The sequence below is a fragment of the Parasteatoda tepidariorum genome, chromosome 8 (genome assembly GCF_982258835.1).
Source record: "Parasteatoda tepidariorum strain Cologne lab strain chromosome 8, Ptep-v5.0, whole genome shotgun sequence".
In the NCBI taxonomy this organism is placed as follows: domain Eukaryota; kingdom Metazoa; phylum Arthropoda; class Arachnida; order Araneae; family Theridiidae; genus Parasteatoda; species Parasteatoda tepidariorum.
In genome coordinates this window covers 21,805,081-21,827,091 of record NC_141762.1, presented here as the reverse complement: position 1 = coordinate 21,827,091, position 22,011 = coordinate 21,805,081, and the positions used below count along the sequence as shown (strand labels likewise).

At 28.6% G+C, this 22,011-nt stretch overlaps 1 protein-coding gene across 3 annotated transcripts; it reads right to left on the bottom strand.

Moving 5' to 3' along the window:
- Positions 1-49: 49 nt before the first annotated feature.
- Positions 50-18,345, bottom strand: LOC107454479 (DEP domain-containing protein 7). 3 transcript variants are annotated; one of them, XM_087149974.1, is made up of 7 exons: positions 18,034-18,345; positions 17,584-17,786; positions 13,673-13,839; positions 13,015-13,220; positions 10,696-11,225; positions 6,825-6,984; positions 50-2,900 (listed from the first exon to the last, which is right to left on the bottom strand). In XM_087149974.1, the coding sequence occupies exons 1-7, from the start codon at positions 18,101-18,103 to the stop codon at positions 2,704-2,706; spliced, it is 1,533 nt and encodes a 510-aa protein (XP_087006100.1). In that variant the 5' UTR covers positions 18,104-18,345; the 3' UTR covers positions 50-2,703. The 3 variants fall into 3 exon arrangements, with proteins under 3 accessions (XP_087006100.1, XP_087006102.1, XP_087006101.1); XM_087149976.1 differs by lacking the exon at positions 18,034-18,345 and adding an exon at positions 14,120-14,338 and having other exon boundaries at positions 17,584-17,724; XM_087149975.1 differs by lacking the exon at positions 18,034-18,345 and adding an exon at positions 14,120-14,370 and having other exon boundaries at positions 17,584-17,721.
- Positions 18,346-22,011: the final 3,666 nt, after the last annotated feature.

Below are 22,011 nucleotides of genomic sequence, written 5' to 3'. Positions count from 1 at the left end.
ACTGTAGATTAAAAAGAAAAACTGTAGATTCAATAAATAAAAGCAAACAAAAATTATATTCATATTTATTTCATAAAGTAAATGCAAAATACATTTTGATATTTGAAATAAATATATGTAAAGTAGATAATCCCATTCCAGAGAAAAACATTTTTCTCATTTGTGATTTATCAAAATCGGTACATTACACAATGAGCTAAAAAAAAAAAAGAACCACTCAAAGGGACTTTTGATCTAACGATCAGATCTTCACGTTTTAGAAATCAATCTTAATGGCTCCAGGAAGTAACCTCAAATATGCTAATTAATTAGTGCAGACGATATTATAAGTTACAAAATCATACTCAAAAACTTACTTTCTCTAAATAAACAAGCATTTTTTTGACGGATTTGGACTTATGACCACTACTTGCAGTCTGGGAAATATGAACTTAATAGTTTGGTCAGGAGAACTGTCCCAATGTTAGACCACTTAATTTTATTTTTACTTTTAGCGTAATTCACCATATTTCGAAAACTTTTTAAGAAAATTGAAAACTTTTTGCACATAATTAATTAGCAAATTCGTTTGTCCAAAGATAATTCCTTGCAAAATATAAACTTCATAAAATTTTTATTATTATATTGAAAATAGTCAATAAATTTCTGAATTGCAAAATACATAGTTTTTTATGTAATTTTAAAAAATGTAATTTTACAAGACAAAATATGAAAAAAATTGTGTTTTTAAAATTCAATTTCTCAGGAGCTATTGGTGTAATTTTGCTCAAATTTTGTTATGTAAAATTTCATTCTTTATGTGTAAAAATGCTCATATGCTTAACAATACTATTACTAAATAAAATAAAAAATATACTTCCTAAAAATTATTTCTGCATGGAATTATCTTTGGATAAACAAATTTCATAATTGTGTAAACATTTTTAAATTTGTTTAAAAAGTTTTCGAGATATGGGGAAGTACACAAAAAGTAAAATTAACATTCAGGGGTTCAAATTTTTGACCGCTCTCCTGGACAAACTATTGGGACCATATTTCCCAGATTGAGGCTTTCCCAGATTGTGAGAAATCCAAATCCCTCGAACCAAAAAAGGTATGTTTATTCACAGAAAATATGTTTTTGTGTCTAATTTTGTAACTTAAAATATCGACTGTACAAATTAATTTTCATATTTGAGGTCATCTCTGAAACTATTAAGATTGAATCCTAAAACATGAAGATCTGATCATTCGATAAAAAGTTATTCAGGATGGTCTTTCTTTTGGCGCACTGTACAATAAATATGGATTCCAATTAATACATATGGAATTTTGAATTTCAACTCATGCAAATATATTACATTCATTCTATATGCTGTCAGGCTTCATAGACAAATCAATGATAACTCGAAAAGGAGTACAAAAAAACATCTAACTTCTACATCCAACATGATTTATTGTCGGTTAAAAGAAGAGTAATTAATTTAATTTTAAATCATATAACTGTGATTAAATAATTGATAACAATAATATTAAAACTTTTTTTAAATTTAAAATTTGACTAAAATACTTAGTTCCTTAAGAATTAAATATTTTGGCCCATTTTTTTTTAAGTGTCAGTTGATATAATGCTTCCATTATTTACACAGTTCATATTTTTTAAGAATTTAAATTAAATAAATTTCTCAAATTCTGATACTACATAATAATTTATTTCTCCCTTTTATCCCCAATTATTTTAAGTAAAATTCAACTGGTAGTAAAAATTTATTAAAACACTTAAAGCTCACAGAAAATAAAAAAATATATATTTAAAAAAAAGGAAAATAGCATTTAAGTTTAAAATAAATTCCCCTTTCAATAATTACAATACATTTATTTCCTTTTTTAGTAATAACTTCTTAAAGTTGAATACAATGCTTTAATCAAACATAAGACAAAATTTTCAAGAATTGAATGTACATTATTAACATTAAATATATATTATCTCTTTTTTTAAAAAAAAAAATAATAATATCAACTCTGTATAAAAAAAAAAAAAAAACTGAGATGTGACAATGGTCACTTTCACTCCAAATGAAATATAGACTTTAATTTTTACAACAGACCTTTAAAAATTAATAATTTTTATTATCACAAGTACATATATCCATATTACTTCACAGCAAATCACTGTTCTGAATTTTAAGGCCATTCTCCACTGGTTACAAATTATATAGCCTAACAGTTAAAAAAATCCATATTTACTATTAAATGTTATAAATAAATCAAAGGAATAAACTTTTTTAAAAAAATCCAAACTGACTTCCAAATTAAAAATCCAAATTGACCAAAATGTTTGAATAAATTAATGAAATAAACTTTAAAAAAAAATCAAATTTACTTCGTTTCAAAATATTATAAAAAATTCAAAGAAATGTTGTTTCTAATCTCAGATGATTCAGCTCAGCTACACCATCAAAGAAATAAACATTTGTATAAAACTTCAAATTAGAACCACATACATACTTGTGGTTAGGTATTAAAACTCTTTTTTAAGCATGCTCCAAAATTGTTTTTCTAAATCCTTAATAAAAGCAATACTATCTATAATTAAATTTAGCACAGAAGACTGAATATAAAATAATTTCCAAAAACTGAACACTAAAATGATGTTATACTCAAATTCAAATATTTCAACAACCACAAAAATAAAAAAAAATTTTAAAAATCTTAATTAAATATTCATTCAGTGAAATTGAAAGCTTCATAAGTTTTGTGGTGGTGTTTTTTAAGTTTTTTTATCCAAGTTTTCTTGTCGGCAAGTTTTATGTGAGTGCTATCAACAACATGCATAGCCAAGTCATACAGACTCTGTTCAGTGAATTTTGCAGATGAGGCTGCCAGATCTTCTTCTGGAATTCTGTCACAAAACTTAAATCCTTAAAAAAAAAATAATAAATAAACATAAAATATCCAGATTTAAATTTTTTTAAGATAGTCTCAGTTTTTACTAAACAATTTCACATTGTATTTTCATTACTATTAATTTTTAAAGAAAAATTATTTAAACAAAGAATTATATATAAAAAATTATCTTTCTTACTAAAGCACAAAACTAAATGAGGTTATAATATTTCAATTTATTTTCATGGACAAGCAAGTCACGTGATCCGATTCCAAATAAAAAACGAAATCAAAAAGTTACAGTCATGATTAATATGAAATTAATTAGAAAGCAAAATCTGAAATTAATAAAAGGGCACTATTCCATAACACAGGGATGAGATTAGCCAAAACGCAAAAAAGCTGAATTTCCATGATAGTAAATTTTACGCAAGCGCAACCCTTTAATAATAAATTCCAGACAGTTTAAGGTAATAAATAATGTGTTGACATACAATTGTGTACTAATCTCTTATTATAAAAACGATTACATTGATACTTAACATTTAGTGGAAAAAAAATTACCAATTGAAAAAATAAAGCTGGAAGTTATATTTTTCCTCAGTTCACATAAGAGACAATTACTACTTGAGAAACTACCTGGTTCAGCAAATTAAAACTACTAAGAATATACATTAATATTTCATTTCTTTTAATAAATACTGTTATGTGATTTATAGCAAATATATCAGTAATATTACTTTTTTAATTATATTGGGGAAAAAAAACTTTAACAATGGACCGAATCATTATGTTCACATTATAGTCTAATCTAACTACAGCCCTCTGAAACATATCAATAACAGTAAAGTAGAAATATATAGTAATTCCTTAACATACAAAAATTGCTATTTTAGTTTGAAAAATTACATGACAATCAGCAACTGTTTAGATAATTGTTTTTTATTTGATAAGAATTTTGCATTTTATAGCATAAATAACAGCAATTATAAATAAAATTTTGATGATGAGTTAATTAACTCTTTTTCCCCCCAAAATTTTTTTTAATTAAATCCCTTTTTAAGTGATTGCTTTTGTTTACTATATCTTTTATGTTTGCTATATTTAGTCGTTAGTCCATCTTCAAACATCTTGTGACAAACCCTATTTTTTCTTCTTTGCAAGCACAGAATGTAAGTTTTGAATATATTCCCTTCCAGTTTCTCTGATGTTGTAACACTTACATATACTAATAATCGTCGTTAGAAAAACAGTCACCTTTATAGTAACTAATTAAAAAAAAATTTACTTCTAACAAGAATCGCGATAGTTGATCTTAAAATTGCGTGAATATGAATAACAATTATGGATTTTGAAATCACATGAATATGAAACTAGATATACGATTTTGAAAATGAAAAAATACAAACTGGGATATAGAATTTTTTAAACGCGTAAATACAAATCACGCTTCACAATTTTTAGATAGGGTAAATACGAATCATGATGCGTAATTTTTAGATTGCATAAATAAGAATTGTGATGCATAACTTTTAGAATGCGTGAATGCGAATCCCAATGCCTTATTTAAAAATCACGTATAAATACGAAAATCAATGTTTGATATTATAAACCGCATGAGCAAATCAACACATTGAATTTTAAACTTGCGTGAATACGAATCGCTACATAGGTTTTTAAAAAGACGTAAATACGAATCACAATATCGGATTTTTAAATCTCGTAAATAAGAATCGCAACGTACAATATTCAAATCGCGTGAATAAGAATCGCAACACGCAAATATGAAAAGCTATGTTTGATATTAAAATCGTGTGAATAAGAATCAAGATATTAGCAGATTCCAGGCTTGGGACCTCTAAAAGGCTTGTCAGAAGCAGCGTCGTTTGAACTATGAAATTCGGATCTATCTGGAGGGCGGGTAAAAAATTCGGAAAATCTTATCTGCTGCGTGTAAAAGGGGAGAAAATAGGTAAAATAAGTAAAAATGAGAAAGGATTGGTAGCTATGTAGTTTAAATGTTCTGTTTCTCTTTGAAAATCGATGAATTTTCTGAAAAAGCGGAATACTTATAAAAAAAAATTAAATTTTTAGAAAATCTGAATTTTTGATAAAAAGGCTGAAATTTAAGAGATAAATGTGAAAAAAGCGGAAATCCGCTAAAAAGCGGAAAAATCTCATCCCTGATAACAAACTATTCATTAATTTAAACTGCTATTATTTTCTCCTGGTATTATTACATTTTTCATTTCATTTAATGTAGAATATTAAAAGCTAAATTAGCTAATTTAGCAAAATTAATTCACATTTGGAATATTAAATAATGTGTAAATACATTTCATAATAACTGATTTCAGTTACCAAATGATAAACAATCTTTAGATGAATTAAATTTGCTTAAATGCTATTCATGTAATAATCTAATAATAAATAACTTTTATTACATTTGATATAAACAATACAACAGTAAAGTTCAAAAAGAAGTTCTTTTCTTCTGGAGTAATTAAAAATTATTAAATTATAAAATTTACTTTTATTAGAATAAAAGCTGTATTTCACCTTCGAATTTACTAAGTATGCAAAGCTGATAGTAATGTTTTTAAATATTATTTATGAAAAATGATTTGGGACCACATATGGTTCTCGATAAAATCACAAAGTAAATTTTAAGAGGTAAGCACTTGATCACTTGAGTTTAATAGAACAAAAGAATATTTCTATGGCGTACATTTTAAGTGACTAATTTCATTTTTAGGAAAAACACAATTGCAAAGCAATCATGGGGTTCAGTAAGCAACAGAAAAAATGTACAGTAGCAGCCCTGTCACCAGTGTAAACATAATAAATAAATAAAATAACACACACAAGTATTAGACTATTCAAAGATTTTTTTTATGAATTTGATGGAAGCAAGAGACATTTACCACATATAACATTTACATCATATGACATTTACCATGTATAAGTCGACTTTTTATTTAAGCACCAAAATTTTACTAAACTCCAGGGGTGTAATAAAGTCAGACATTCATTGATTGTCAAATATAGATACCTTATAAACTATGAGATTGATATGAATAACTATGTATCAATTTGCCCCTTTCAAAAACTATTTTTAATATGTCATAAATACAATTAAAAAGTATTTCGAAATATATAAAACAGTGAAAACCTTTTAAAGATATGAAAGCTGCAAATTTAAAGATTCCAGAAAATCATCTGTGTCAGATTCATCAATATTATGCATCTTTATTTGCAGACAAATGTATATATCAAGACACTAATAATTTTTTTAAGTTTTTAAATTTTATAAACTTTTTTAATTCGTTTTTTTTAGTGGTCGACTTATACACCCATATACTTGAAATTTTCTTTTTCGAAATAAAAAATAGGATGCCGCCTTACACACAAAGATATACAGTTATCAAACATAATATGGGATCATTGAATCATTATGGTTAAATTCAGGCAAAAAAAATTCAATTTTTGAACTTGCCATATGAAAAAATTTGAAATATATTTTTCCGTAAGATCTTATTATCTTCAGGAAAAAAATGAGTAAAAGAAAAATATTTAGTGAAACATTAAGTGCAATTGGCAAACCAACAAAATTTAAAGTTCACAATATATTTTTATAAACACTTAACATTTTCTTGTAGAACGATGCAATTTAAATCAAAACAATTTAAGTAAGAAATTTGTTGCAAGCATAGCAATTAGGCAAACTAGCGAACATGCTAAATGAAATTCCACATTTTTTTTAACAACCTTTAAAACTTTTCTCATAAAAGTGAAATTAATATAAAATAACTAAATAATCTGAAATTAATACAAAATCAAATTAATCAAGAAATAATTTAAATATTAAATCAATAAATTAATTAATCAAGATAAAACTAATTTACTCAAGAAATACTTAGTAAGACATTCGAGAACATTCATAGAGTTGAAATACATACCAGATTTTTGTATAGCTTGCAAATTTACTGACACTCGAGGAACCACATTAGCTTTCAACAATAAGAAGTCAAAAAGTATTTTTTGTGTCTCGTCTGACACTAATGGATGTTTAAAAACTACCGAAAGAAAATCTCTCAAAACTGCTTCATAATTTGTTACCTAGAATAAGCAGATAAGCAACATAAAAAAATATATAAAATTGCAAATTTACTGACACTTGAGAAAATACATCAGCTTTAAACAATAGGAAATCATGAAGTATTTTTGGTGTCTCGTCTGAGACTAATGGATGTTTAAAAACTACAGAATGAAAACTGCCCCATAATTTGTAACCTAGAATAAACAGATAAGTAATATAAAAACAATATTGTACTGTTGTTGCTAGATTTAGTACTAAAAAATAGCCATTGAATCTTTTTTTCTTTTTTTTTTACTTTCCTTCTTGAGGGTAACTGCACAAAATATTTTTAAAAACATTATTATTATTTATTGACTCTATAGACAAAAAATGCACTGTTTTACTTTAAAAAAATTAAAGCGGAATTAGTTAAATTCTTTTATAGAAAATGCTTTTAGATGCATAGGTTATTTTCATAAGCATAATAAACTTACATAGCTAAAAACCAGTTCACTTGTAACAAAAACAACTTGCTGTAAAGCTTTTTAATCCTTTGTTTTACAGCTGCTTTTCTATTAAAGGAACCAGTTAAATAAAGTATAAATAATACCTCACAAAAATTTAGATTCATTAACAATTTAATAACAAAAAAGTATTTTACTAAATTTATACTCTTCATCCATACTTTAAAACAAAACATTTTTATAGAAGGCCTTAGTACTGAAAACCTCTTTGAAAACATGACACATTACCTTAATCATTACTTACATTATTGATAAATAAAACAATAATTTTTTTTAAGAAAAGTCAAGCTAAATACATGATTTCAATGTTCTGAACTAAATCATCAACATTCAAATTCTACAGTGTTCTCTCGCTTTCTCTAATTTAATGAAAATAAATATAATGTTCTTAACTAACCAAATTTATCATTTAATACATTTTATCATGGTATTTCTGTGTGTCTCATTATTTTTTTTTTAAACATTAAATAGTTTCACTTGTGCATTTGTCCTATAATTGATACAAAAAAAATATCATCGAAAGTAACATTGTAAAACTTTATACAGGGTATTTTTCTTAAATATTGAAATATGCTTCTAAAGAAAGTAGGGCATGTCATCAGGATTATGAACAGCATAGGAACCCGTGGCCAAAAATCTCATGATATACTGCTAGTAGTGCTTCTCTACTATGAACATAAACAATATATTTCCAAAAATAAGCTGAGAATTTTTAGAAATACTCTTCAATAAATTTATTTTTTATAGTTGTATATACAATGTAGCATAAGCTTGCCTAAAAATATTTTAATAATTTTACAACACTAATTTCTATTATTTATTCTTATTACTGAAAATCCCTTTAAAAAACATGCTGAATTACCTTAATTATTTCTTAAATTAATGATGAAAACAATGATTTTTAATAAAAAGTTAAATTATTAAAATTATAATTTTAATGATCTGACATTGACACTCAAGTTCTACAACTTTCTCTCGCTCTCTCTAATTTAATGAAAATTAATTTAATTTATATTCTTAACTAAGAAAATTTCAGGACATATGTCCTGTGATTCATAAATAAAATAAATATCATAGAAAGTAACATTGCAAAGCTTTATTAGGGTGTTCAGCAAATATTTAAACATAATTTTAGGGAGGTATGGTACACCATCGGGATTAAGAACTGCATAGGAACCTAGGCGAGCTTCTCTGTTATGAACATTTACAGAATATTTCCGAATATAAGTTGAGAACTTTTAGGAAATTTTTAAAAGTTTAAATTTTTTGGTGGTCAGCTTTTAATCAGATCCTCTAACTTTGAAAAATTCCAGAAGATAAGCGATAATCTGCAAATATAACGGAACGTACAACATACAAAACATAAAAATAAATAAAATGATAATTGATAATGGCATGCCTAAATATAAAAATTGAAAAATAAACAATTTAAAAGAAATACTATTATTTTTTAATCTTTTAATCACCAATTCCGAAGGTCTATGCTTCTTTACCTACAATGCAACAGTTACTAAAAGAGAAGGGGTACATTTCTATTTCCAAGAGTAGTGTTTCTTTTTTTAAAAATAGCTTATACAGAAGTTTCTAATGTTGGGTGAATTTGAAATCAAAAAGCCTTATTAAGCTTATGCAGAGAAATATATGTTATTTTATGTGTCTTTGAATATGTTCTTTTATTTATCTAAAATATTTTAATTTAATGTTTTCTAATAATTATTGTCAAAAATTGCATTCATATAGGTGCAGTATCTTGCTGTAAGACTTTGGGGTCTAACTGGTAAGCTAACCAAATCAATAAATTAAGATAAAACATACATTCCTAACAGGGCTAAAGAGAATACAAGGGCTAGTTCACTCCGCTCTTAGAGCTGAAGCTACGATTTCCCTCCTCATGACGTCACTGTGTCTACAGATCTCGGAGATCGCAAGCAAAGATATGATAACTTTGCATCTTTCTCTTGTTAAAATAAGTTAGACTTTTTATGGTTATTAGCCTTCAAACTTTACGTAATTAACACATTATTTCCGTTCATAAACATAGTTCAAAAAAAACTTTCTTGGTTATTATATTAAAAAAATACCATTTTAAACTTATAAAAATGTTTTGCTGGTTGGTGAAAATGACACGATAAATACTTTATTTTAAAAAGTTCAGTTTTAACTTTAACTATTAAGAAAAATGAAGGCATATATCGACACTTTTTTTATCTACATATTCTTTTATAAAGATAAGTTAAGTTAAATTTAGAATCCCTGATTTTAAAATATGTCGTTAATAGCAATTTGTTCATACTTAATCATTAGGAAACATCAACCTTAAACGCTAATTACTGAAACAAAATAATAATTTAGGTTCATAATGACATCAGAAATTTTACAATTGTTTATAGACATTTAAATTTACGATGATATAATATATAGATATTTAAATTGAAGAGAATATAATTTTTAAAAAAAATCATAAATATTTAGAATAACTACATTAAAAAATATGTTATGAAATTAGGAGAATTTCAACTATATACTATATATTTTATTTATACTTTTTACTTACATTTTAATTTTCTTTGACTTTATCTATTTTTTAATTCTTTTCACCTGCCTTTCTTTATGAAGTAGCGAGGCGGTTTCTATTTAGATAATGAATTTTTATAAAAGTTCTTTACGACAGAATAAACGTATTGCGGTTTTATATTAACTGTGTCATTTCGGAATCCATTCTTTACATAGTTGTTCATTTACTTTAGGGAACACGCGAAAAATTATACTTTTTCCTTTTGTTTTTATATCAGAATTTTTGCAAGTTGCAATCGCGCAAACTGGCATTTCGATAATAGTTTTAAATTCTTGTAAATTCACTGCAAAAACTGAGGAAAGTCATTATAGAAAATAACAAATGTCTTAGAATATCTCGCAAAAAGAAATGATCCTATATTAGTTAGAGCTAGTAAGGCCAAACGCTCCGTTCTTGAAGTAAAAGCGCGAGCTTTGCGCCAAAGTGACGTCACTAGAGTGACGTCGGAGGATCGGCGCGGCAAGAGATACTTCAAAGGAGTGAACCAGCCCTTCTATTCTCTTTAGCCCTGCATTCCTAAGCCTATTTCAATACAAATTTTGACAATAATTTTAATGCAATTTTGAACAATAATTATTAGAAAACATAAAATTGAGATAATGTAGATAAATAAAAATACCTGATCAAAGATAATTATTATAAGAAAGCATTACCTTCTTATCAATGCTGACAAAAATGTCATTTACAACTAGATGCAAAAATCTAAGAAGATTCTGCAGCTGCTTTTGCCTTTTCCATGGAAGAATATAAACCAGGAGCTGCAATGCATATAAAGCTCTTGACCTAGAGTCATTCTTCAGCATATTAACAATAGGAATGCAGATAGAAAAATATTCCCCAGGAATTAGAGATTCAGCAGAACATGAAAATCTGTCAACAACAGATCGATAACAAAGTACTTTGCAGGCCTGCAGAGACCACAGACCTGCAATACCCGCAGGATGCAAGCCATCTAGGCAAGCAGAAGCAGTCTTCACCCATGGGATGTCAGCAACCGGACCTCTGAAATCAACTTTGGCAGGTTTAACTTTACGAGGAGTAAAATCATTCTCCAGCACAAAAGGCTGAGGCGCTTCTGGTAGCTCTGGTAAATCGTAAGGGACAGACAAAATGCTTTCTAACATGGGGACATCAATGAGTTGCAGTAAAAGAGTCAAAGCAGTTTCTCTCAGGTAATGGACATCTAAAAAGAAGGAGTGATTAAGATGTTTATCCGTGAACAAACATATTAAAAGTATAAAATAATACATACAACTTTAATAAAATCATAACTTTAATAACATATTTAAGTTCTTATTTTTTCAGTTTTAGCTTAAGTTTTAGTTCAGTTCAGTTTAGTTCAGTTTTAGTTCAGTTTTAGCTTTAAAGTTTTTGATAAATTTCTTACTTAACACAGTTGCTGTTTGTAATGCTTAAAGTTTATACAAAGTACACTCCTTGTGTGTAAAACATAATTAAAAGCTTTGCCTATAGAAAATAGTAGAGTCCAACTGGTAGAAACATGATAAAAATAGTTTATTTCCCCTTGTATTCTTTGTTTCATTTGGGTTCGCATTTTTCTTGATTCACTGATGGTTGTGATTTAAATTTTGATGGTGCAGTGTTTTCATTACAGTGCGAGAACGCGAGAATCTCGCATATTTTTTTCTTTTCTTGCAATAAAAAATTATAAACGCGAGAAGTTCGCGCACTCTATTAATCAATTTCAAAATGCGCGAATTTTGGAAAAAATTTCGTCTTTAACCATTTTGAATAAAATCCGTTTCACTTTTCTTCCTTGATCTTTCATTATTTTGAACATTGGTCCTTGTTATATAGCTTCCCTATTTACCAGTATTGATCAGAACCAGTGCGAACAGCAGAATCCCCCCTCCCCCGAACCCTTTTCAGAACACATTTCTCTGCAGTCACGTTTTCACCGTAGGTAAGGTTTATTCATGTAAGATGTTTACATTTTTTGTGCATGAATGTAAGATGGACAAATACCTTGTTAAGGCGGCATCTTTTACTCCGTAGCGGACAAATGAAAATTAAACAAATGTCGGGTGAAACGGTCAAAACGAAACAAATACGGATATTTTTCAGTCAAATAAATATAATAGCTGATGAAAAAGGAGATATAGAACATTTTCCAAATGATGATGCAGCAAAAATATTCAATTAGAAGATGTTAAAAATGTATTATAATTAAAGAAATAATTTTTTTCCAAGTCTACTCGTGTTTTTTTAACTTTTAGAAATCTCACTTAACTCTTTGAAATCTCACCCTGTTTTTGAGAAAGGGTGAGAAATTCTCTCCCATTTTTTTCTGTAATGAAAACACTGGTGGAAATTTAAATTTTTGTTTCATAATTTCACTAGCATTCTATCCATTTACACATAGTTATCCATTTTTCGTTTGGGATGAAAAATAAGCAGCACTGAACAACAGCACTGCACAAAACTTTAAGACAAATAAAAAAGCTAAAATAACTCCAATGCTTATTATTTATTTCCTATTATTATCCGTAACCCTTCTGAGCGGCATTACGTTATAAGATAAAGCAAAACACGCATTCAGTAGTTCATCCCAGCAACAAAAAAAGAAAAGATTAACTGTATTCAGTATCATTTGGCATAATGCCTGGAGGCAACTCATGATATTTAAAATTCAAAATCAAACAAGTTTCTCTTGTACTTTTATCTTTAATGGGACCGTAAAAAAATTATCAGAAAAATTTACAATCTTGGTGCAGCTATAATCGGCACCAAATTTAGTTATAAAATTCTTTGTAACTATATAAAGCTATGTTTGGTATTTATTAAAATTACACCCATTACTAAAATTAAGTGTCAGTAGTGTCAATAATAGTATGCCAACTTTTTGCACTTCCCAGTAACGAATAAGTATATTTTCTCAATTAATTTTTATTTTAAAGCTAACTTTTTTATACAATTTCTTTATAACTGAAAAAGTGAGCAAAAATTCTTACCTTCTTGGTCTGAGCCGGAACATCTTGAATTTCTTTTCGACAAACGCACAGGGCTAGGTTTGGTGTCCCTCACTTTTAAAAGCGGTGTCCTTAAACGGATTGAATGTCTTTTGGCAGATCTTATGAAATTTGGAGTCAAAGAGCTTGAGTTATGACCAAAAGAAGAATTTCTAACATTTTCTTTATTCTCATCTGCTACAGGCGAGCTAAAAAAAATATTTTCACATTTCAGGTTCAAAAGTTATTTTTCTTCTATTCATTAATTTCTAAATTTTTTGCAATTATGACATTTAGTTACTTCATATATCATAAAATATCATTGACAATATAATTGTACTCATTAAGTGCAAAAATAACAATTTAATGAAGTAAAAGATATAAAGATAAGTGATAAATTTATCAAATATTAGAATTGAAAGAATAAAAGTAATTCTTAACACTATTATTTTCGAAACAAAGAACAATTTTAAATTATGCAGACAAAAGAGATAAAGTTTCAAACTTTTAGTACAAAAAATTACTTAGTTTCTGCTATAGCTGGTTTTTCCAAAAAGTATTAATAAGAAAATTTTTATATTTGATATTCTTCTTAAGACTAAACTCAGATGAAATAGAAAAGTCTTTAAAAATTAAAAAAAAAATAATAATAAATTCTTACTTCACAAAACCAAGGTTTTCCACACCAGTATTTAAGTCTTTATGACTATCTTGAGTAATCTTATCATCGATAAATCTGTAGAATCGATGTGAACTATCTTCAAACTTCAAATTACCTTTAGGAGACACACACTCGAAAAATTTCTTATCCATTAAAACCTGGCATACCTTTTATAGAGAGAAATATTTTTTTGAAAAATCAAATTGGTTAAAATAAAATTATAATATGTTCTAGATAAAAGTCAATAATTTCACTAGAACTATAAATTATTATAAAATTTTAACTGTGACTGGTAATTTGACTGAAACAACAGAACAAAATCAACATAGTGTGTCTTTAGAAAGAACTCCCCTCAACACAAAGTCTAAGGCTATCTGCTTCAATGGTAACAAGAAATAATGAATAATGCAAAGAAGAAAGAAAGGAGCTTCTCTCTCCCCTGATTACCTTTCTATCACTGTCATGAGCCAAAACATGTCTTAAATATTGGCCTATACTTGAATAGTTAAACCTTCTTATAACCATACTGACTGCCACTGCTCCAGGCAAATAGTGAGGAGAGTTCCTTCCATAGACAGACTGTGGGCACAAATCGTTTCCTTTTGCTGGATACCAGAAAATTTAACAACGGTGAACTCTTAGTTGCAGATTTCCCTTCATTAGATTCTGTAATTGATAAGGTGACAAAGTAAAACTGCCTGAAAGTAGTAAATAGTTGTTTGATCAAGTGTAGCTACGAAGTTTATCCATCATGTTTGCCTCTCACAATTATTTTAATTTTAATTCTTATGCATCACTTCCTTGTCATCAAAACTTGGTGATCATCTTTGCATATGGTGCAGTACATTTTTTTGGCAGGTGCCAAACCATTGGAAAAGTGTCATACTCATACAAAATTGAAATTTGATAATGTCAGAACTACTTCATTCAGATAAGGCTTAAAATTATTAATATAACAGCAATAATTGAAACATGAGAGATTTTGAAATATATTTTAAGTGTTATGATATTATCTAAATGATCATCACAGGCTGGCAAGAAAAACACCGTAAAAATTGAAGAAATTTATATATTCTCTTAATTTCTATATTTAGCAGCAACTTTCAAAAAGTCAAATATTATAATTCATTATAACTAATTTCACTTGCTATTGCTTACCATTCCTTTAGGCAGCTATATTTTAAGAGTATTTAAAATATGTATTAGCGTACTTACACAAATCCACATTTAAATTACAAATCTTTTTTTTATTTCTTTAATTATAAAGTGCAACACCCTTTTACACAGAATATGCATACATATATTGAAAAAAAATTCTTTTAAATTAAATGATGATAACTCAATCAATGAATTCAGTTTAATAATGAAAAGACATGAAAAGACTTTTCAACATGTTACCTTTTTTTTGGCGTAATATAAAGTTCTAGCTTAGTCCTTCCATTTCCTCTTGCTTTTTACATATTTTGTTAACTAGAGTTTTAATTTTTATATAAAGCTTACAATTTTGTTTTAAGCATGATTTGGTAAAAGAAAAGGGAATATTTCCATATCATGATCTGCCACGCTAACTAGAGGTTTACCAGAGGGTGGCTATGAGTTACAACCCCTGAGTAGGTCCTTTCTGTGACATTTTTCTTAGTTTCTCGTTGGCTTTTACCCGAAAGTTGCTAAGACTTAGCCTTTCTTCTGCCCCCCAAAAAAATTATATGAAAAATAAAATGTAGAAAGACCTTGAACTTAAACCTCCTCATTTCAGAATTTTAAGTTTGGTGTTTTACTAAGTTTATCGAAATTTGTTGGAAAAACTGCCCTTTTTTTCAGTTATGTAGTTTCAGTTACTTTAATTTACTTTGAACATTCAATGAGTGTATTTTACACCTGATCTACAACTCGTACACCCAACTATAATTCATCAAACATTGAATAAATAAAAAAAACTTAAGAATAACTAAACAATTACTATCAATAAGACAGCAAATTTCAGTGTAAACGTTTCTGAAACATGATGTCATAACAAAGACTAAATATTAGTTTCATTTCAAGTCGTATTTTTAACACATAGGGTGACCTGGGGTAATTATTGATCAAAAAATGCAAACATCTATTTTGTGAAAAAACTATTCAAGATAGTATTTTAATATTTACTGGAAGTTTGAAGCTATATGAGATGATTCCTATTCTACCTTCTTTTGTTTGAAAATCTAATTAGAATTTAAAAGATCTTAAATTTTTAGTGATCAGGAATTGCCCCTTCTCTTGATCATTTCCGGGGTAATTCTTGATCATTTCTGGGGTAATTACTGATCACCAGTTTTTACAGTAAATGGGCTGTTTAAAAATAATTATACAATGGTAATTAACAAATAAGACATTAAGATCAAACAAATAAACCAAAAATATATGTTTAAACTGCTAATAAAACGTTTTATTTAAAAGCAGGAATAAAGATTAACTCTTCAGCTCTGGCAGCAGCTCTCACACTGAAATTTTCATTTTCAATCATTAAAAGAAATTCACTATTTTTGCCTAGAAGCTTAGTATCCTTTTTAGGCTTATAATTTCTCACCATATTTATATTAGGTTAATTTATCAACTTAAAAATTATTCTAGCAACGTACACACATAAAATTAAGATAGAAGCAAGGTAAGACAAGCTAGAAATAGTGCATATCAGAGCACATTGGTCTTGTATACAGTTAAAAACAAATTTTGTGATTATAGTTAAAATATATTTTATAATTGTTCCACTTAATAAATATATGAACTGTTATTCTAGAAAAGAAAATGAACTATTTATTAGCTATTTTTTAAACTATTTATAAGAAGAAATGACAATGATCAGGAATTATCCCAGTGATCAATAATTACCCCATCTGTAGGGGGCAACATTTGATATAGTTTCCTATAATTAATTATAACAGTGTTTTCATCATAGAAAAAAAATGGGTGAGAATTTCTCACCCTTTCTCAAAAACAGGGTGAGATTTCAAAAACTTAAGTGAGATTTCTAAAAACTAAAAAAACACAAACTCTAGGAAAAAAAATTTTTTTAATTATAATACATTTCTAACGTCTTCTATTTTTTAAAGCATTGAATATTTTTGGTGCATCATCATAGAAGATTTTGCCTTTAACACATAAAAAATTTGAACGTCTTACATGAAGAAACCTAACCTACAGTAAACACGTGGTTGCAGAGAAATGTGTTCTGAAAGGGGTTCTGTGGTTGTGTTCTGTTGTTCGAAAAGGTTTTTAACAATACTGGTAAATAGGGAAGCTAGATAACGGGGCAGATGTTGAAAATAATGAAAGATACAGGCAGAAAAGTGAAACGATGTTATTCTAAATGGCGTAATTCTAAGCTTTGTTCGAAAATGCGAGAAATTCGCGATTTTTGAAATTGATTTATAGAATGCGCAAATTTCTCGCGGTAATAATTTTTTAATGCGAGAAAAGAAAAAAATATGCGAGATTCTCCCGTTCTCGCTCTGTAGTGAAAACACTGTATAATGTTTACAGTAGATGTGAAACAATTAAACAAAAGCTTACACTATTTTTATATCAAAGAAAAAGAAAGTAACTCAAAATATTTATTATTAAGAGAAGGAGGGGGATCTTTGCAGAAATGTGCATACTTTGAAACCCATCTTTGAAATGGAAAATACAGAGAGCAGTTTAAAAGATACTTATTTTGTTAGATTAAACAAAAAACTATTATTAACTAAATGTAGTTATACTTTAGTAAAGTGTACAAGCATTCTTGTCCATGTCTCAAATTAAAAAAAAAATCATTTTTTTAAAATAAAACTTAGGTGATCATTATTTACCCCAGAAACAGAGTGATCGTGAATTACCCCGGGTCACCCTACATAGTAGGATATCTATTTTTAAAAATAAACTTCAAATCTTACTTTAACAGCATTTGGTCTTTCAATTCGATTTACATCCAGCTCCTCAGTACATTCCTTAAGAAAGAGAATAACGACATTGACTAAATCTTCACCATTGAAAACTTCATCATAATTCTTCAAAAAGTGTCTCTGACGGCAAACTCGCACTTTAGTTATTGCTTCTTTGGAGAGCTTTTGCCACAGACGAGTAGCCCAAAATGGATCTTCAAACAAAATCAATAATTAATACTAATAAAAGAATGTTTTTTTTTCTTCAAAAAAAATTAGCATAAATTTTTTTTCCGAGGGGATTTATGTTATTTACAAATTAAAAAAATTAATGACATTGATTGACATAAATAAAACCGTTACTTAAAAAGAACAATTGATCAAACTCAAGGGTAATTTAGAATTAAAAATCTTAAAATAGCTTACTTGTCTAGAATACAAAATTATCTCTTAATATCATACCTAATCGGCGAACACTTGGTTGAATAGTTGTTAGCGATTCAAAACTTCCGCCGTTTTCCTCTGCATCCATTTTTGAAATTTAATTTATTTATTTTGTTTTTTTCCATGACTAAATTTTATGCTGCCCATTTCTGTGCGTGCTAAATCCCATTTGCTAATTAACCTTGATGTAGATTTAAGGGTTTCATACACCTTTTATTAGCGAAGTAAGAATGAGGGAATCTAAATAATAAATAAAATTTTCCTTGGCGAATCTTTTTTTTTCTGTGATCAGAAATGCGATAATCGCATGCTTTCTTAAGAACCATTCTCGCTGCATTCAGTCAACGCGCGCGCGCTCCTTATTACCCACTTCCCAGTAGAACACCGAAGTTAAGCATCACTGGCTGTGGTCAGTAAAAGGGTGGGTGACTACTTTAATCAGCCTGCGTATTGACTGATGGTGCGAGGCATCGATCCTATTTAAACTGTTCTACCATAAAGTGCTCGACTTCACGTGCAGGTGGTCGGAATACGAAAGTAGAGGAGCCATCCCTTCTGCAGATAATCAAAATTGTGATGGCATGTCTTCGGATCATCATCAGGAATGTTTCCCAGACCATCGCCAATAGCCCATTGCGCAGTTCTAGTACGACGCAAATAAAGTATCTACCTACCTCATAACCTACACTCGCGTTTAATGGTTTCGCCCTTAGATAAATAATTGGGGGATTCAATTAAAGTAATGCAACAGCGACATATTAACATGTATTTTCATTTTTTTATATTAGAAGTTATTGAATCATTAAAAAAAAATTTAATTTTAATTGAGTTGTCTATGTTACACAGTTAAACGCAAACGGTGATCAAACAGTACTATCACGAATCAAAATTTACTTTTCTATATCTAAATTGTGCCGACCAGTCTGTGTAGGGGGCAGGGAACTGTCCTTGCATCAGAAAGGTTCTGGGTTCGAATCCCGGGCAAGGCATGGATGTTTCTTTCCCTCTATCTGTGTTCTATGTCCTTTCTCCTTTCTGTGTGAATGTGACCCGCCCTATAAACGGGTTGTGGTAGTGTGACGTGGGCGACGCTGTTCCACCACCGTGGCTTCGCCACAGGTGCCCACTGGGTAACGAAAAGAGAATTAGCAGTTCTGGTACTATCTGTGGCCAATGGACAATAGCTCCAAGTGCCCGCCATAAAAAAAAAAAATATCTAAATTGTAGTAGAGCAGCACTTGTTCTCAGAATAGGTAAGGATTGTCTTCAAATCATTACTAAGCATCAAAACCTGAACGTTGTCAATAGAATAGCCTATTGTGGCGTTAACAATAAAATTATTTTTTACATCAAATTAATAAAATATTATATTATTAAAATTTAAAAAAAAAATACATTACATAGAGACTATTAATAGTAGGTAGTCACCCTAAATTTACTGAATTACGAAGAAGTGCGAGGGGCATAGAGCGTAATCTGAAAAATCATAAAAATAGTTTCAAAATTACACATGACTTAGCCTACGAAATGACCTTCTCTGCAAACTGATCCTGTTGACGAAAGAAACGGCTTTGTCGTCGAAACAACCCTATAGTCAAAAAAAGCCCGTCGACAAAACGGTTCTGTCCACGAAATGGCCTGTCAATGAAATGGCCCTGTCGTCGAAATGAACTAGTCGAGGAGATTATCTGTCGATGATGTGATGTCGATAAAACGGCATGTCAATGAAGTAATTGTCGCTGAAATGAAAGCGACCCAATTTTTCTTTCTCCTCACTTTGTTTGCATCACGATGATTTAACAGTTTTGCGTTCACGATTTAACGCGTCTCAACTATCTATCAATTTTTTTAAAACACGAAATTAAAATATAATTCCCAGCCAGTTCCAAAATTATATCACTATTCTCTAATTTAGATTCCTTAATTCATTGTTTTTTCTCTCTTCATTCACTTGGTACATCAAAAGTCATTTTTCAGTAGTCACAATTGCTTTCATGATGCCGATCTACAGGCAGGAGACGCTCCTGCCTGTGATGCAGCGTCAAGGGTAACCGAAGGCATGATCGCCGTGTTGACAGTCCCTGCTGCTTCACATTCATTAAACTATTCTTTCAGACGCTTGCAGTCTTGCAAATGACAACCACATGATAAACCACAATCCTGGTAGGCCACAATTCGACCTCGATCAAACTCAGACACGTGCTGGCAGGCATTTCTCCTTCTTACACAAGGCATTGGTATACTATATCTTAATGGCCAGTAGTGAATAATAATGCACACATTTCAAAAATTAAACAATTTATCTGAGAAATAAATACTTTGAACACACAAAAGTTTAAATGAATGTAAAGTTAAAGGTGTGGGCGATACAAATTTTTTCAGAAGAAAAAAATTCTTTTACGGCGGTTTCAACAGTAAAGGAAGAATTTTGCTTTCCTATAAAAATTATATAATAGTATTTTTTTAATTAATAATAAAAATAGTTTCAAAATTACTCATGAAGTATTACTTTGAAGCAGAAAAATTACAGGGTGTCTAGGCCGGTTTATTGTTATCACCACATTTGACCTCCAATCTAAATTGGTGTAGTGAGCACAAATGCCATCAAGGATGAATCCAAAACTGTCGCTAATAGTCATTAGTATAGCTGATGTTAATTACCAAACCAATCGAAAAAGTGAACTTGTTATCAAGCGAATTGCATTTATTGCTTCGTAAATTAGGTCTTTTTACCAAAAAAGAAAAAAATTCTTTTTTATCTAACATATATTTTACAAAATAGATCTATATTATATTTATTATTTTAATAGATCTACATTTTATATTTTACAAAATTTAAATATAATTATGCATAAAAATTTATTCTTACTTTACAATTTTAATTACACTACCAGCATTAGACAGAAAAAGTTCGTAAAGAACATTTTCAGAGAAAGAAGCTAGCAATAATGAAACATAAAGAGAATAAAAAAAAGAATTGCTGAAAGGTAACTAGGCAGAAAAGGGATTACCCAAACAGGCAGTAATTGTTGTCAAACCAACAGTTTGTTTTTAGAAAAAAATATGAGATGTGCAGCCATTAGAGGCTTGTTTCATAAAAAAAGTTCAAATGAAACTTTAATGTTGCTAAGTAAAATTTGCTATATCATTATATTCATCGGCCATCTTAATCGACAACTTTCTAAAAACTTTTTTTCATTTATAATCAAGCCTTAATATTATACAACCACAACACCCAATGATTCATTTTCGTTAATTTAAATTTATTCCTCTTAAGTTTTTTTAAAAAAAGAGAAAACGAAAAAATATAATGATAAAAAAAAGCTAATTATGATTTCTATTAAATTTGTAAACTATATTTTTTTTTCTCTTCAAAATAGCACTAATGAAAAAGAAAATGTAATTTCCGAATTTGAACGGAACTAAATTTGGAAAGAAAATTTTTTTCTCTCCAAATCTATAACTGGTTTTGAAACCCACTGCACTACAAATATATTGTTTTATCTCCTGTTATTAAAAAATACATAATCCCATTAATTACATTTCTTATATATCTTTTAAATTATTTCTCAAGAACTTTTTATTGACTCATATAATAATTAATTCATTAATAATTAAATCAGTGCTTAATGAACCCAATTAAATTTCATTGATTTTTTGTCCTTTCAATTCTCACAATTGTTTCAGCTAGTTTCACAATAAAGGAAAAAAAAAAACTTCATCCCCACTTACGTAAATAAATTCAAAACCTATTAAAAAGCTATAGCTAAAGCTATTTATTCGAAAAAATAAATAGCTTTTTCGTTCATTGTATAATTACGTAATTTTTAAAAATTTCCTGTAACTTATATTCAAAAAAAATTATGACTGTACATTTTTAATCTCATAAAGAGAAGTATGCTGTTATGAGGTTCAGCAAATTATTTTTCATTCAAATTCCTTAGGCAACTATCAGTAGAGACCATTAAAGTCTTGGCTCAGTGCACGGACGGGGCA

What these genes read in the sequence shown, in the direction of transcription:
- LOC107454479 (XM_087149974.1), bottom strand. Translation starts at nt 18,103, where the DNA reads ATGGATGCAGAGGAAAACGGCGGAAGTTTTGAATCGCTAACAACTATT. An exon ending in GAAAACCTTGGTTTTGTGAA is followed by an intron (nt 13,221 to 13,672) that starts GTAAGAATTTAT and finishes TATTTTTTTTAG; the next exon opens with CTCGCCTGTAGCAGATGAGA. An exon ending in TTCCGGCTCAGACCAAGAAG is followed by an intron (nt 11,226 to 13,014) that starts GTAAGAATTTTT and finishes CCTTCTTTTTAG; the next exon opens with ATGTCCATTACCTGAGAGAA.